General features: G+C 39.3%; 1 protein-coding gene across 10 annotated transcripts in view; it reads left to right on the top strand.

Moving 5' to 3' along the window:
• LOC112463374 (putative transcription factor capicua) overlaps positions 1 to 16,024 on the top strand; it is a 48,720-nt gene that overhangs the window by 24,344 nt on the left and 8,352 nt on the right. For 8 of the 10 annotated variants that reach the window (XM_025029780.1, XM_025029782.1, XM_025029772.1 and 5 more), the window contains 10 exons: positions 8,957 to 9,243; positions 10,678 to 11,075; positions 11,493 to 12,051; positions 12,145 to 12,402; positions 12,645 to 12,756; positions 12,870 to 13,076; positions 13,466 to 13,581; positions 13,791 to 14,677; positions 14,803 to 15,019; positions 15,286 to 15,366. In XM_025029780.1, the coding sequence (XP_024885548.1) occupies positions 10,698 to 11,075; positions 11,493 to 12,051; positions 12,145 to 12,402; positions 12,645 to 12,756; positions 12,870 to 13,076; positions 13,466 to 13,581; positions 13,791 to 14,677; positions 14,803 to 15,019; positions 15,286 to 15,366 (2,815 nt within the window). In that variant the 5' untranslated portion in view covers positions 8,957 to 9,243; positions 10,678 to 10,697. The remainder of the gene's footprint in view (positions 1 to 8,956; positions 9,244 to 10,677; positions 11,076 to 11,492; positions 12,052 to 12,144; positions 12,403 to 12,644; positions 12,757 to 12,869; positions 13,077 to 13,465; positions 13,582 to 13,790; positions 14,678 to 14,802; positions 15,020 to 15,285; positions 15,367 to 16,024) is intronic. The other 2 variants (XM_025029779.1, XM_025029781.1) reach the window with 2 other exon arrangements.

Genomic DNA, 16,024 nt, shown 5'->3' with positions numbered 1-16,024 from the left:
TATTCTCATTTATATTTTCGAGCCCTCGGTTATATCAGAAGACTTATCAGTCCTATAGCCATATCTTTTCATATTTCTGAAGGCCCTTTTAACCTTAAAGCATCAGAACTAGATAAATGCAATCGCTAAGATCATCGTAAAATCCTAGAATAAATAAAGGTCGTTATCGCGCGTAAAAGAGACACATTCTCTAGAACTTATTTAGTCATTTACGTTTTATCTTAATCGCGATGAAAGCCCCCGCAAATGCAGCTGAAACAAATAGTCGTCTAAAGACGACCTTCTTATGACATTCCTAGAACGAGCATTCACTTTGTGAAATTTTTGACTTCTTCTTTATTTTAACGTGGAGAAGAAGGAACGATATCTCATGCGGTTTCCGTTATTCTCTCGTGCAGCTTTCGTGGTTTAACGTTTAACTTGACGACCTCCGGCGACATTGTAATAAATATTGACACCGCGTACACGACTCTCTTCTTTCGACCCTTCTCCTCCTCCTCCTCCTTCTTTTTTTCTGCGATCGACGTGCACGTGCTCACCCGCGTGCATATACGGCTGCACGCGTTCGCTCATTGGCCGCGTTGTTGCACCGCGACGTTGCGTACGGTGCGGAATTACGTGCGTGTTGCGTATGCGTTGTGACACACGTTATGCGACGTAAACGGCGTCGGTAACGCGAGCCATGTAAGACCGCGAAGATCAGTTCACAGACCGAACGGAACGGAGTTCGACATAGCCGAAGTCGAACGTTAATTATTCAGTGCAGTAAAACGCCGATAAACACAAAATTGCGCGACGACTTTGACAGAAACGATGACGCAATGCTGTCAGGAAGTCGGTAAGCGTCGCTGCATTACGAGATCACAGTTTGTGAAGTGTACTTCAAAAAGGACTCGCTTGAAAGAGAGATTATAACATACTTTCTGTGTCAATAATTTCTCGTTAATATAACTATGTCAATAATTCTTCTGTGTCAATAATTTCTCGTTATAACTATTTTACATCACTGTTTTCTCTAATCGTATTTACTACAAACGGTTAACATTACTGTGTTTCTTTAGTTTACACAATTTTCTTACCGCAACTTCATAACACATAGTCAAAGTTTTGCCCCGATTTTTTAGTCTCTGGCATACTATTCTTTCTTTGAGTGTGAGAATAGAATTGTATTCGGGATTAGCGCGAAACGGGTCATTGTCGAAGTAGAAGGCGTCTCGTTATTCAACATTACCCCACATTCTCGGCACACTTTTGACTATTGTAAATAATTTTCGAGAATTGGACAACAGAGAGACTCTTTTTTTGCGACTTAGAAGTGCGCTCTGAAGGCGAGCGTTACTCTTGGATGCATCCGCGGTTGCGCAAGCGTGTGAATTTTATTTCTTCATAGCGCGTATTATCCCGGGCGCTAAACTCGCGCCCAATGTGTTTCGTTGTTTTGAAATCCGTTACACGCGATCTTTTGTATGTCTACCTACCATGTGTGTATGTTGTTTGCGGGTATGTACATGTGCGCCTGCTCCCCGTGCAACGCGATAAACCTCGCGAAGATTAGGACAGCGCGCTATTATTCGTCTTCGGGAACGATCTTGCACAACATGTCTAAAAGTTCCCTCGCTTCCTCGTTAATTCGCTCGTAATTTTAATGAAGATTGTCCATCGAGATAGCCGCGAATAAAAGGAGATTCCTTGTGCCGTGGAAGCGTGAGGGAGGAAATTACTATTTTCATGGCCGTCGAGTCGAAACAAGTATTTGGTATCAAAATTATTTCCGACTTATAGACGTAACGTGATGTTGGAGAGATATACGTTTCGACCGACACTCGGGATGCCACGCGAAGAGAAGCGCACACCACATGTGTGCAAAACGCGACACACACGACTCACTAACGTGTAACGCTCGGCCGACGTTTCGTGCGCTCTTTTTCTTTCTTTTTTGTTTCTTTTCTTTTCTGTCCCGCTTGGTTACGGAATATGACGTCATAACGCTACGAACGTGTGCTGGGCGTCGGTTAATCTGTTTATGGAAGAGACTCGCGTGTAACTCGATTGCGATTTGTGTGCTCCGAAGCGGCCCTTAAGAGCCTCCGCTTTTACTTTATGTAGACATGTGTGTGTGAGTGTGCGTGCGTGCGTGCGTATAAGCGTGAATAATTTGCGGCCACCTCGCATGCAGCCGCGGCTCGAGTGCACTCTCCCCCTTTCGAGTAATGACTATTATCACCGGGAGACGGTCACTTTCGTTTTCAGCCACCCAGCACCGCCGAGAGATCGGCGATGAATGGTGCGCACGTGCGATTTGTAATCGCAAATATCGAGTCGTCGTCGAAGTTTAGATCCCGCGCTCGATTCCAGTTTCAAGGTATTGGAACTAGTTTCCAGTCACCGTTCCCGTGCTCCTATATGCTCCTTTTCTTTCTTTATGTATAAAGAGTCGATTAACCCGCGGTAGATGTCGTAAACTAAACTTCTCGCGCTATAAAGTTCACATCGATTCCATTCGCAGAAAGTTTATATGATTTATGAGGGGGAAGCCTATATATGATTACTTTGTATCCTAAAACATTGTTTTTATACGCATCTACTACGAATTACAATTATTCATTTTTAGCACAGGCTTAAAAAAGTGATACATGTAAAACATCGTGGAGCAATGACTGAATGTTCGCTAGACTCGAATCAATCTTTCTCCTTTGTCTCGACACGTGAAGATTTACGTGACGTCGTACAACGCGAGTGCACGCGCGCGGATATGTGCACACGTGCACAGACGCGAGAGTACAATGTGTGAAGCGTGTGTGTGCGCGACGATGGAACGTTAAAGGGCAATGTCACGCCGTAATGAGCCTGGAAATTCATCGATGCCTCGCTCAAATCGCTATAAATGTCACTTAATGCGCCTAACACGTCACTTTCCCTGTCGCGACACCCCATCGAAGTGCCCTTATTCCGCGGGGGAAAGTATAAAATGTAACATGGAGGAAGAGAGAGACGTACCACGCCAGTGGTCGTACGTAACTTGAGAGTTAGCTTTAAGAAATTCAAGAGTCGCGATTTAAGATAAGATCGCGAACGTTTCATCTCCGTTTCACGTCTCTTCATACAGCACGTTCTGCTTTCAATACGCAGACTTTATGCAATCTGTGTCTTATTTTATCGTTTCAACGGGTCTTTTCGCTTTTCCAAAATTTACGGTAAATTCCTGCCGAGGAAAAGCCAAGTTTATGCTGATTGGAAAGTGTCCCCCAGGTCCCCCTCGCGTCTCCGTAATTTATCGTAGAAATTAAACTGTTTTTGGAATCGGGAGAGTAGATTGCCTGGGTGGTGTTCAGCGACGAAATAAATTTCCGTCGGGGGAAGGGCAACGTAAAACACCATGTCTGGAATTTGTACGGTTGCTGCGTTCCTTTTGGCTTTGTACGGGCGTTGCGCAGATAAAGCGACGAGAAATCTTGCCGCGGTAATTGAATGCGAGGCGGCGCGCGGGCGCGACGTTGTGCGTGTCACGGGGGAAGCGGTGTCTGTAATTTTTCTAACGAGACGTGCATTCCGGCGATACCATTATCTGTGATACACGCCGGAAGTCGCACCGTATTTATGTAGGCGCGAGCGTTGTTCTCGCGTACGACGACGGGCGGCGGGCGGCGCGGGCGCGCGGTTGTACGGAAACTCACGCCGCGTCTCGCGTCTCGCGGCGGAACGAACGTATATTATGCATACGGCGCGCGTCGCCGCAAAGTTGCGGCTTGATTCACGGAATCGTACGTGCGCCCGCGCCCGCGCCGCGGCATTTCGCGTCCTCGTCGCGCATTTACCGCTCAACGTGTACTGTACCGATTCCGTATCGTTCTCGCGTATATGGATAGGCGAACGAGTATAAATAGGCGTATAAATTTGTTTGTGAGACAACATCTGCACGCGGATTTAAATTCTAAAAATTATTTAGCGATCGATTTACATTTTTACGTAATCATCATGCTTGATACCTGAGTTTTTCTTCATGTAAAATCACGTCTGACATTGAATGCATCTCTGTTACGAAAATAAGCATATGATGCTGCAAATGAAGTTCACGGAAGATGTGCGGTTATTTAAAATGAGCGTATTTCAGTCGAGATTCACATTTTGTTCACGATATCGTAATTAACTTGATTGTACATAAATGTGTATGCAGTAATAATAATATTTTTAGGTTCGATATCGTTACGTACCGATTATTGTTTTTAGAATTGAATTAAGAAGTTTTTCACTAAGTTTAGAATGTGAGTTTGACTCGCAGACTTGTTTGAAAACAAATTAAATTTATACATATATACATATAATAGAAATTAATTCAAAACGATGAGTCATTTAAAGTGCAAAAATTTATTGCTCTTTAAAAAATGAAGGGCGTCTCCTTGTTCTCCTGCCGGGCCCTGTAGTAATATTCATGTCACATGAAAGGCTCCGAAAATCTAAATTACTATGACGAATTTTTTTCGTTATGGATAGTTCTCGAGAGAACAGCTTTGTTACGCTTTTTATGCTGGATTATCCCATATACATATATCGCGTTCCTGCTTTCTAAGAAAAGCTTCAAGAATGATGCAAAATATGTCTTACATTTTTGCAAATGTTTTGTTTAATTAGTTTTCTGTTATAAATGTTCATAATCTTTTGTGTATCTTTTCAATAAAGGAAGAAGTCTCTTTATGAATTTCACAACACAAACATACACAAGCCCATACAATAAAACACAACTAATATATTTGTGCAGTTTTATATATTATACATTAATTATATAGGGTGTATCATAAAACACTGGAATTTACTGAGAATCCTTAAGTTTTTCTTGACAAACTGCTAGAGGAACTGCTTTGAGGATATTGGAGGTTTGGCTGTCCTGCAGGGATTCCTTATGGTTCCTGCTTACAGGGCGCGTCAATGCTAGGAATTAACGCTGACTCATACGTTGACCGCTTTTCTGAAAATAATATAACTCCTACCAGACCTACGCGGTAAAAGAACCGAAAATCAGAAATACTAACGATTGCTAATGAATTTTTATGATACAAAAGATTTTTAATGTAAAAAGTCGTTAGACATAGAACGCTGTAAAATGAACGACGCTGACAAAAATAAATTATTAATATTTTTCATGTTATCGTAAAATGTTATACGAAACATAGAATTACACTGTGGCAATGCCGAAGCTGATGCTTATTTAGATAAAAAAAGTATATGGAATCATATAATATAGAAGTCATCAAACTAATCTATTTTAATAAGTCTAATTTATAATACAAAACTTTACATAGGAACAACTTTGTTGTTGATTCAGAGATACAAATTAGTATTAGTGGATATTTTATTCATTTAATTTCAAACGGAAATTTCTAAGGAAATGTTATTTTTATCGAATTATCAAGCTAATTTATAAAGATTAGATAATTTTTAAAATAATTTAACATGGAATATTAAGAAGTTACGAAAGAAGAAAAATATTTAGTTGAACAAATTTGCTAGCAAAAACCCGATTCTAAATTTAAATTTTAATACGATCGGATAGCCTCTTGTATCGTCAATGCGAAATTTAGTAAGGTTTTTATTAGAGGTTTAGAGTTCTTTCTTCTTAAAGTGTTGCAGGTATAGGATCTTTCAAAACGATACAATGATAGTACTCAAACGCTAAGACAGGAATATTGTTACGGTCGCAAAATCCGCCCTTCTACCTGGCAACCTATAGCATTGTAGAAATACCACGTCAAACACCAGCGCCGGCAGGTGCCTGATTTACGCTTCTGGCCAAGAACCGTATCGTCGGGCCTTTTAAGAGTAGGATTCATATTCCGTTACTATGGGGTGTTTTCCTGACACAAAGTGCATTCCATTTCGGTGAGTAAATGGGAGAAAAAAAAATCAAAGTACACGTTACAAGTTACAAACATTTTCCATTAAGATGAAAGCAAGTTTCCTGGAAATTCCCATTCATGAACAATAGAATCGTGAGTGGTACGATGTCAATGATAGCTTTTTTTTACGACGTATTCGACTAGCTGACTCCGCACTAATGTTAGACCATTCATCATTCTCTTTAAAAGAAAAAAGAAAGTTTTACATATTCTTATCGAATAACATTTGCATGACGATTGGTGACATAATAGTCTTCGGGCTAGGTCCTTCAAGTCGTATCTTCAGTCAAATATTTTGGTATAAGCGATAAAAATATAATTTTTGAGCGATGAGACATTTTTTCGAGCCGGCTTAAGGCTTTCTCGTTTCTTTCACGTCTACTTTGTATGAAAAAACGCTGAGTTAGTTTCGTTCTTTTCAAATATTCCACTGTTGTTAGGAAGGTCCTGCTGGTAACATGAGACTCCAATATATCTTATGCTGTATCTTTTGTGCAATTTGACGGTAACGAACTTGGGAAGGCGCCATTTGCTAAAGGCTAGGGAAAAAATTTGATCGGTGTATGAGTTAATTAGCAACTTACTCCGCTTCCGTAATTTTGATATTTTTGTAGTCGGGCAGCCGAGAGCATGCTGCCACATCGTGTTAATTATATTTTATTGTGTTCCTTGGGGACCGTAGGCAAAATATTATATATTTAGGTTGACTATATTATGATTATTATGAATAAAATTAATGGCGATATTATGAAATATGACCAGGTTAATAATAATTACATGAAATATAATATATACATTAATAATAACTCCATTACGAGATGTGAAATATTAAATTAATGTCGCGATCGTGTGCACAGTGTAAAACTTGAGATATATAAAATTCATGATAAATATTGTGGAAAATACAGAATTTTGGAACGAAAATCCTCACTATACCGTAAAATATAAAATATATGAGATCGACAACAATTTATAAGACATGAAATATAAAATTTATAGCGACTACAGCATATGATGCAAAATTTACAGCGATTGTAGCATGTAGTGAGAAGAGAAGCCTACTGTCGATCAGGCAGCTTGGTTTCTCATCCACATTTTTATCGCCCACAAATTGGAAGGCGTGTGTTATTATTTTGCGACTTCTCGTCAAATTTCTCCAAGTTGGCCATTTGTAGGGCACTCACCCTTACGTACCTGCTGCAAGCGTATCTGCACCCGCGGGAAAACCCGCTCTTACGAAGAAAGGGTGCGTGGGTAGGGAAGGGGGAAGAGACGCGGGGAGTGGGTAGCAGGAACGAATGAGCGGACACGATACACAATGGCAGATTCTCTCTCTCGGGTATAGGCGGGTGAGTTGGACAAGTCATGAGTCAGACCCGAGGGAGTAGCAAACTTGATGCGCTCTCTCTTGGTTCCTTATCCACACTTTCGGTCACGAGAGAGAGAGAGAGAGAGAGAGAGAGAGAGAGAGAGAGAGAGACAGGAGGAGAGAAAGACTCAATTAATATAGAATTTCTTAATTAATAATAGATTCTTTGCATTTCTAGGCGAAGAATATGTTGACATTCTTTTGCTTCTTTTTAGATTTTCGTGATCTGAGTCACAAAGTCACGATTCTTGAAAAGTTATAAATTATTGAGAGGCTTTCCTCAATTCTTCTTTAATTTATTTAACATGTATAACTAATAATTGAAATCTTCCAATTTTAATATAAATATTTTACTTTTTTTTATAAGTATCTCTCTCTTTTTTAAAATAAGTACAAATAATTGATTGTCATTGTTGACGAAGAAGATATTTCTTAATTAGAGCTTCCTACTACAATTCTTTATGTCCCCATATGACCCGAGTAAATTAAATTTCAACATCTCACAGTTTTCGAATGATCGAACGATCTTATTATCATTGAAAGTGATAACAAAGTTTGAAGATGCTACGGCCTTGAGTTTTACGAGTATTTGAGTAATATTTACTTGGTAATCGAGCAGAGTAGTGCGTGATGTAGTAGTCGAAAACGGACGCGCCTAATCGCAGTTACGCATGATTTCCGATCGACGATCGTGCTATGGGGTCGACCTTGTCTCTCACTTCGTCTCGGAATCTTTCTACGCTTCTTCATTTATTTCGTTGCGCCTTCTATTCGCAATTCGCAGCGGCTCCATGTCAAATTCTCGCAACTTTTTCGTACTCGATTCGGCTGTTTTAGCGCAATCGTTAATCCATCTGTACCGCGACGGAGTCTGTATTACTGCGATCGTCCTTTTCTCTTTCATTCCGGAAATACTCGCGTATTGAAAAAAATACGATTACTTTTTCATGTTTTTCTCGTTTTCCAGCACGTATCATTCGCGTTGTTTAGTATGATACACCATCGAGTTTTATCCTTCACACATGTTTTCCCGAGTTTCTTCTCTTTCAATAATTACGAAGACTGCGTAAATGCGCCTATACCTGTTCGAACTTGTTCAAGGCCACGATGATTCAAAATCAAAGACACATACGAAAAATCGAACGACAAACGAATCGACCAATCGTAGTCGAACGTTCTCGTGCAGGTATGCCCAAGGAAAAGATTGAGGAAAATGCTCGACCACAATTGGTAGATTTTTCTGCGGCGTAAATTCTTTCTTGCGTGGTCCTTCCATGGTCCAATTGGTTTGAAGTATAACGCGCGCGCGCACTGATTGCATTAAAAAATAATGATAAAGTTGTTTAAATCTCTGAAAAATTATTTTCCAAATTTTACAATATGCATGAAATTGAATTTCTCTTTCAGTAGAAATTGTTTTATTATGCGAATATTACGTTACTTTTTGAAACTTAAGACATTATCGAAATGGTACCATCTGGACAAAGGACCACTCCTCTAAATTCGCCGAAATTGACGAATCCTGGTTCAACGAAAACCATACCATATATGGCTGTTGCCATGTGTAGTTACCGAAAGTTTTTCGAAAAGAAGGCCGACGCGTTCCCGGGGTTGAGAAGGATTGGAGGGAAATTGACGGGGGTCTCCGGCTTGGTCGACGGTCGAGCTTAAAACCAGCGTCATTCTTTCTTTGCAGAATATTCAGTGGAGACGCGAAACAATTAAAGAGGAGACGACGAGTGTCCGCCTAAAAAGAGAATTTTCGGAGGAGGATGCTCGGCAGTTGGGGCTGGGAAGAAGAATTGGAGTTGGGAGAGGGTACGACAGCCCCGTCGCGAGAGAGACAAAGACGAGAGAGCCCAGACTCGACGCATCCCGTTCCCGACAGCCGGGTGCTGAGGTATGCACCCAGCCGGTGTCACCACCCTCCCAGCTACAGCTCGCCACATTTCAGCACGCAGCCTCCTCTCGACTGTACGGACTGTGAGTACATCGTACATCGTTAGGTTTATTGCGCGCAACGCACGGCCGGCGCTGCTCGTTTCTACCGGGAGTAGGGGAGACCGGGGCTCGTTGGCACAAGAGGCAAGTTGGCAATGCGTTCCGTTTATGTAGTTATAGCGAAAAAAAACAATGGAAAAGTTATCACAAAATATCTCTTTTATGACATAGATACTTTTACCAAAGTTTTATTTAAATCAAACAAGTATTAAATAGAAAAAGAGAAAACTCTGATTCAAGAGGTGGCAAGTAAATTTTCGAGCGTTTCAAAATATCGTATTAATGTTCTTCAGCTTGAGAAGTAAATCAAATTGACGTATCATTAGTTAAAAGAAACGTTTCTGTTACTATACGGCATATTATTTTGAGAAACAACAGTAATGTATTGTAATAAAATGACTGAAATAAAACGTATATAGGGATGGGGTATGTTGGTTACAATGCAGCATGTTCGTATTTTACTTATTACAAAGAAACTATATAGTATACAGGAGCGTTCCTGGCATGAAAATGTTGAGAAAGGTTCTCTTTATCATATTAGTACATTAATTAGTTTAATCGTGATAATTAGTTGTTTAAAAACTCAAATGTCGAAATTGTGGAAAACAGTGCCAACGAGCCCCGGTCTTCCCTACTACTGGTAACACAACGGGAAACATTGGCTTCAATCGTGATTTTTCGATCACTTTCTATTGTTCGAATTATCTCTGGTTACACAGAGATAAGTTAATCCTAAGATTACGTATTATATTTTTCTATTGCACATCCCTCAAATTTAGCTGGATATCTTTGCACGTAACTTCGTTAAAAACGCATGTTTTTTTAAATAAATTTTTTTTCAAGAGAATACTAATCATTATATATATAATTATAAAATTAAAATTCAAATGGACTCTCGTTAAATTGCGAAACACAATTTTTTTAACTACGGCGTATATAAACGTCTTTCATAAATAAAGCTACTTTTCCAAGGCGTAATATATATGTCTTCCGTGTTTAAAACCTATGAAAATAGGTTTCCAATTTAAGGACGCGCAAGCATTTGCGAAATTCAAGTCGAGGTCGAATCTGATTATTTTGGTCAAGTTCGATTCGCGTAATCGACAATTTCGACTAACTTGAACGTTTGCAATTACCCTCAATATCATATATTATCAGTATTATCACAAATCAAATGATATTTTATCTATAAGGAAATAAATATCCTACAGACGTAAGAAAGGAACGATACAAAAAATATCGTATATTTTATTTTATTCTATTTCGCTTATATTAAAATGTTCAATTATATTATACGATTAAAACATTTGAATCTACATTTGCGATATTGTTCGAGAAAAAATTCCTTTTAATTAGCTTATTTTTTTTCTCTCGACAAAGACCGATGTTAACGACAAGTTAATGTAAATCTTTTAGAGCAGCGTGAGGTGGCCAAGATGCTGACTGCTCACCCTGAGATGCACGAGAAGCGGGACGGCCTCGGCGGCGGGCAATATGGGGCAGGCGGGGGTGGTGGTACTTCGATTGAGGAGAAACCTATTCCGGAACAACCACCCCCGCCTCCTGCACCACCGCAACGAGACCCGTCGGATCCCACTATTAGCGCTAAAAAGCTTCCAAAGAAACGAAAATTCGTTCCATCCGAGCTCGAGGAGATGGACACGACCAGCAACGTCACCAGCCACATCAACAACATGGTTCATATACGCGCGCCCGCTATGTCGCTTAGCGGCCAGCCGATTTTAGGACAACAATCCAGCTTACCAACTATCATCAGCCGGCAGTCGCCGCAACAGCAAGAGTCTGATTATCAAGTACGTTGATGAATGGTTCTAGCAGATATTTTAACGTTACTGTAACTCAGCAGTAATCTTGGCTGATATTTGAACGCTATATGAAAAAAATCGTAAATATTAAAGAAGATCAATAAATATATACAAATGTATTTATATAGCGATCTAAACAGAATATTGGATTTGACAAAATCTTGATGTGCATATATTTCTACGTCTTATTATAGTCTTTATACAGAATTATAAATATTGATACGTTTTATAAGGAGAAATCTAATTCTACACCGTAAAAAATAATTTAGATATTTTTTTACATGAAATATTTATGTAAACAAATTAATATATAATATATTATTTATGTACCATTATTATAATTTATCTTAAGTTACTTTTATTCGAAAGTATGCGTTATACGTGAACTTTTTTCTTATGTTTCAGGTACCCTCAGCTCATTCGGGAGTAGTGTTACCTCCTCAAAACACAGCGGTAGATTACTCTCTCCGCGAGGAACCTTCACGTTCTCGTCCTCGACTTGCTATTGATCTCAGTGAGTGGCGCGACCATAGAGTGTTAGCTTTAAGGGATTTATATTATTTCCCGGGTGTAATACGTAACGTTGTTCACGGTGAGATTTTAATTGAATTCGACGGCGAGAGGAAGCTAGTGCGTTATAGTGACGTTTTGGGTACGAGACGGTACGACGTGATAGGCGATGCAAGCCCATCTCTGGGACAGGTGAAATTGGACACGAAAGTTTGCATCAGGTGTCCGACCGTGAACAGTCACGTGGACGCGACAAAAGTGTTTGTAAAAGGGACAGTGTGCAAGATATTAACGAAGCCTTATCGTTTTGTTGTGAAAATACCGCGGGAGGATAACGATCAGAGTGATAGTTATGTTGTGAAACGCGCGGACTTGCGGCTAGTACAGCCTCCATGGGCGGAGGAGTTGGAGGAGGGGCTGGAGGAATGCGATCCTACAAGAGTCGAGAACATTGGTAACAAATTATTTATATAATCAATAAGATCAATCATTTTTGTAGAAGATAGCGATATAGCGTGGTAACGTTTGCCTTTTTAAAATTTACCAGAACATGGATATCGCAATACCACGGAAGCTCCGACAGCAGTGCCAATTTTGCAGATCCATCATACTTCTCATCACACATCGCATATATCAAGTCATAGTGACACGAGTTATTATAGAACGACCGGTACCAGTCCTCTCATGACTTTAGGCACTCCTGCGCATTCTGCCACGGCGTTAAGTAATGGCAGTCGGCCGTATGACGATTTAGAAAGCGAGGATGACTTAGACAGAGAAGATATTACATTTCCCTCGGATGCAGGTTGGATATAGAATAAAATTTTCACTATCATGTATCATTATTAAAATATACCGGTTATATTGCTACATGCGTCCGCGTGAACGCGAAAGACAGAATATTTATTTGTATTTTAATGAGTAGATTTTTAAAATGTTGTTCAATATTTCTCTGAAAATGTACTCTCTATATTGTAAGAAACGCTTTTAACGAGAGCATTTTAGTCAAAACAATAGTATAGTAATTCAGGTATATTCAACTGACAGATGCAAAATTGTCAGGGAGCAGCAAAAGAAGCAGCATGCAGAGCCGAGGAAGTACCAGTAGCCTAGTTGAACAACGTAGTATAACGCCTCGTTCTCAGGCAGCCACACCCCGGTATTAATTTTATCAAATTTAGTAGCCATTCCATAAGATAAACCGATTAATGCATATAATAGCGAAACTCTTAATTAATATTTGTACAAGAGTCTATACTTTTTGTTAAACAGATCTCAGGCGGCAACGCCACATAGGTATAAAAAGGGTGACATAGTGGTTACACCAAGTGGAATACGAAAAAAATACAATGGGAAACAATGGCGTCGACTTTGTAGTAAGAAGGACTGTAATAAGGAAAGCCAGCGAAGAGGATACTGTTCTCGTCATCTTAGCTTAAAAGGATCTGGTCTTAGAGGTCCGACGAACACATTTCCTGGGTATGAACATTCGCTTAGACGTTTGTTGATTGTTTATTCTTATTCTTATTATTTGAATTTCCGTTTTTTAAAGGACACAATGTTACGAATTATTTATTCAGTTACTTTGAAATTTGTGTTCGTTTTTATTTCTGTCATAATTATTACTTATTAATGCACATTATTAACACATGTATTAACACACGTATTAATACACGTTATTAATAATATATTTTTTATTTAAAATTTTTTTTTAATATTATATGCAAAGTGGCACGACTAGGAATGAAAATCAGCTTTTTCATTTGATAAACGATTGTTTTACCACTAAACTATCCGATGTCTGGATTATCGCTTGATACATGTGACGTAAATTTTTTTTATTATGATTATTTTCATTTTGTTTACAGTGGTAAAATGGATGGCGAAGAAACATCAAGAGATTCCGATACCTCGCCAAATTACGTTGACAGAAGAATAGCGGGTAGATTCGATCAAGACGAAACAGAAGCTGCTAATATGCTTGGTATATTCTCTATATATTCAATAAATTAATAAAGATTTTTTCTTAAGATTATAACTTTATTATAGATCATTTTGAATAAAAATAAATTATTATATATATTACATCTAACTGTCGATAATCTGTTTATACAGAATTTATTTTTTGATATTCGATATTCTAAAGTTTTTATATAGTATTAATTATGAATTAAACGCGTTCCATTATTGCAGTGTCTCTGGGGAGCTCTAGATCGGCTACGCCAGCCTTTTCGTCACCGACGGGCCAGTCTTCTATATCTCCATGTATAAACCAGTCACCGGTGCCGCCTTTGGGACTCAATCAGAACAATGTATTTATGCCTATCTCGAGTCCCGCTCACCATGCGACTCCGCTGATCTCTCCTGGCGCAAAATGGAAGCACTCACCTACGCAATCGAGCTTTTTAGTTCAGTATCCGCAGCAAGTGATAAAGCCTGAGCCGAATCGAGTAGACAGAAATCGACCGATCCCGATAACTGGTGCTATCCCCGCCAGTTTAGGGACAAGTGTGATAAGAAGCTCTCCGGTGAGCCGCAGCATGCAACCCGGACAGAATCCGACTTTGTCGTGGTCGGAGCAGAGTCCGCCATCGACGAGACATCCCTCGGTTGTGACGTCGATCGCTCAGCAACAGCAAAACGTAATCTTGCAACACGCGCTAACGTCGAGCAACGATTTTCCCAATCAGACCGAGATGACCGAACAGAATTCGCAGTTGATAAAACCGCCGATCTCGCCTCACATGTCTCTGTCTGCTATCCCAGTGCCGCAGAATCTTACGCTCGTACACAAATCGCTGGAGCAACCAGTCGACTATGCGCAGTCGCCGCAGACCCAGGGTCCGCCGATCTATGTGATGCAGCATGAAAAAAAGTATCTCGTGATAAAGAACAGCATGGACATGTCGGCGCCAGCGGGCGTGCACATAAGCAATCAGGACGACAAATATCGGCAGAGTCTGATCAACCACCATCCGGGCCAACTTCCGATATCCACATTGCATCAAGTTCAGTGTCAACCACCCCAATCACCCGCGGTTTCATCCGTCCACATTGATAAACTGTCTGTTTTGCAACCTGTAAGTTAACACGGCAAATAATGAATATTAGTTAAATTAGCAATTTATAGTTAGATATATTAACAATAGCGTAACACTGGGATATGCATAGATAAGTTAATCACGTCTTACTTGCTTGTCATTAGGTGAGTAAAGTAAACACGCATACGACCGTACATATGGATATGCAGAGGAATCAGCCGCCGCCTACGAGTGCCGTAATGACATCCACCACAGAGGCATCCAATCCGTCTACTCCGACAAGCGTCTTCCAGCACGTAATTGTTCAGCCAGGACATTTGGTGCAAATTCCAAAAACTCAATCTTCTAGAGAAGAGACTGCAAAAAACAACGGTATCCTCTGTAAGTTTTATATTGCAATACGAATGCATTATTACCTAGCATAGACAACTTTTATCTAATTCGTATCCCCAATTGAAATCTTTCCTCGTGTCTTTAATAATTGATTTTTGTAAACCGTTTTAAGCGTAATTTAAAAGTTCAGACATTATAGCATTTCACTTTTCTTTTTATCCCATCTCGCAATTGTTTGCAACGACGATCTCAATGTCATAATATGTCGAATTGATGATACAAGCAAATTTGACTAAACGGTAAGGCTTTCACAGATGGCAGCCACGAAGTTCCTCCTGCATACCAGCCCCATCCCCCATCATTACTGAACAATGCAGCGCGCAGCTGGAAAAAAGGTTTGAGTTCTGACTGCCAACTGAAATGTATCAAGCCTATGGAATTGCTGTAGGTTGCAGTTTGTCAATGGTACATTACGCAAGGACATTTGTTTGTTATATTCAAGTGTTGCAAGCACAGATGCTTAATTATGTTTTAAATGTTTACGTTGTCGTAGCTTTCTTTTTGTTTCTTTCATTTCGTCAGGTCTTCACGCATTTATTTTGTGTACTCTAGTGTAATAACGTATTCCTTACGTTATCATATCAATATTAGAAAAAGTATATCATTCTTTTAAATTGAGAAAATTATATACTATTCTGCACATATATATTATTCACATTTGTCGCAGATATTGTGTTTAACATAAGATATTTTTAATTTCGCAATTTTTTCCCATGTACCATTGCCAATCTTGCAGCAGACGCAATTAATTAACAAACTTTATCCTCATCTCTTAACTTTTTGTTTCAATTAACATATACAAATAAGCATTTATCTACAAGAACTTTAATGCTGGGGAAGGCTATTTACTAGCTTTGGATTATTCGAAAAGTTTACGCAGATTTTTTAAGATGCGAAGACATTTTTATGCATAAATAATATTTTTATTCAATACATATTATTTTATTTTGCATTTTTTTACTTTCTCATACGATTGAAGATCTTATTTCAACA

The sequence above is a fragment of the Temnothorax curvispinosus genome, unplaced genomic scaffold (genome assembly GCF_003070985.1).
Source record: "Temnothorax curvispinosus isolate PA1 unplaced genomic scaffold, ASM307098v1 QBEX01013138.1, whole genome shotgun sequence".
NCBI classification, from domain to species: domain Eukaryota; kingdom Metazoa; phylum Arthropoda; class Insecta; order Hymenoptera; family Formicidae; genus Temnothorax; species Temnothorax curvispinosus.
Note: the sequence above shows the minus strand (reverse complement) of the source record. Positions and strands in the feature narration are given on the sequence as shown.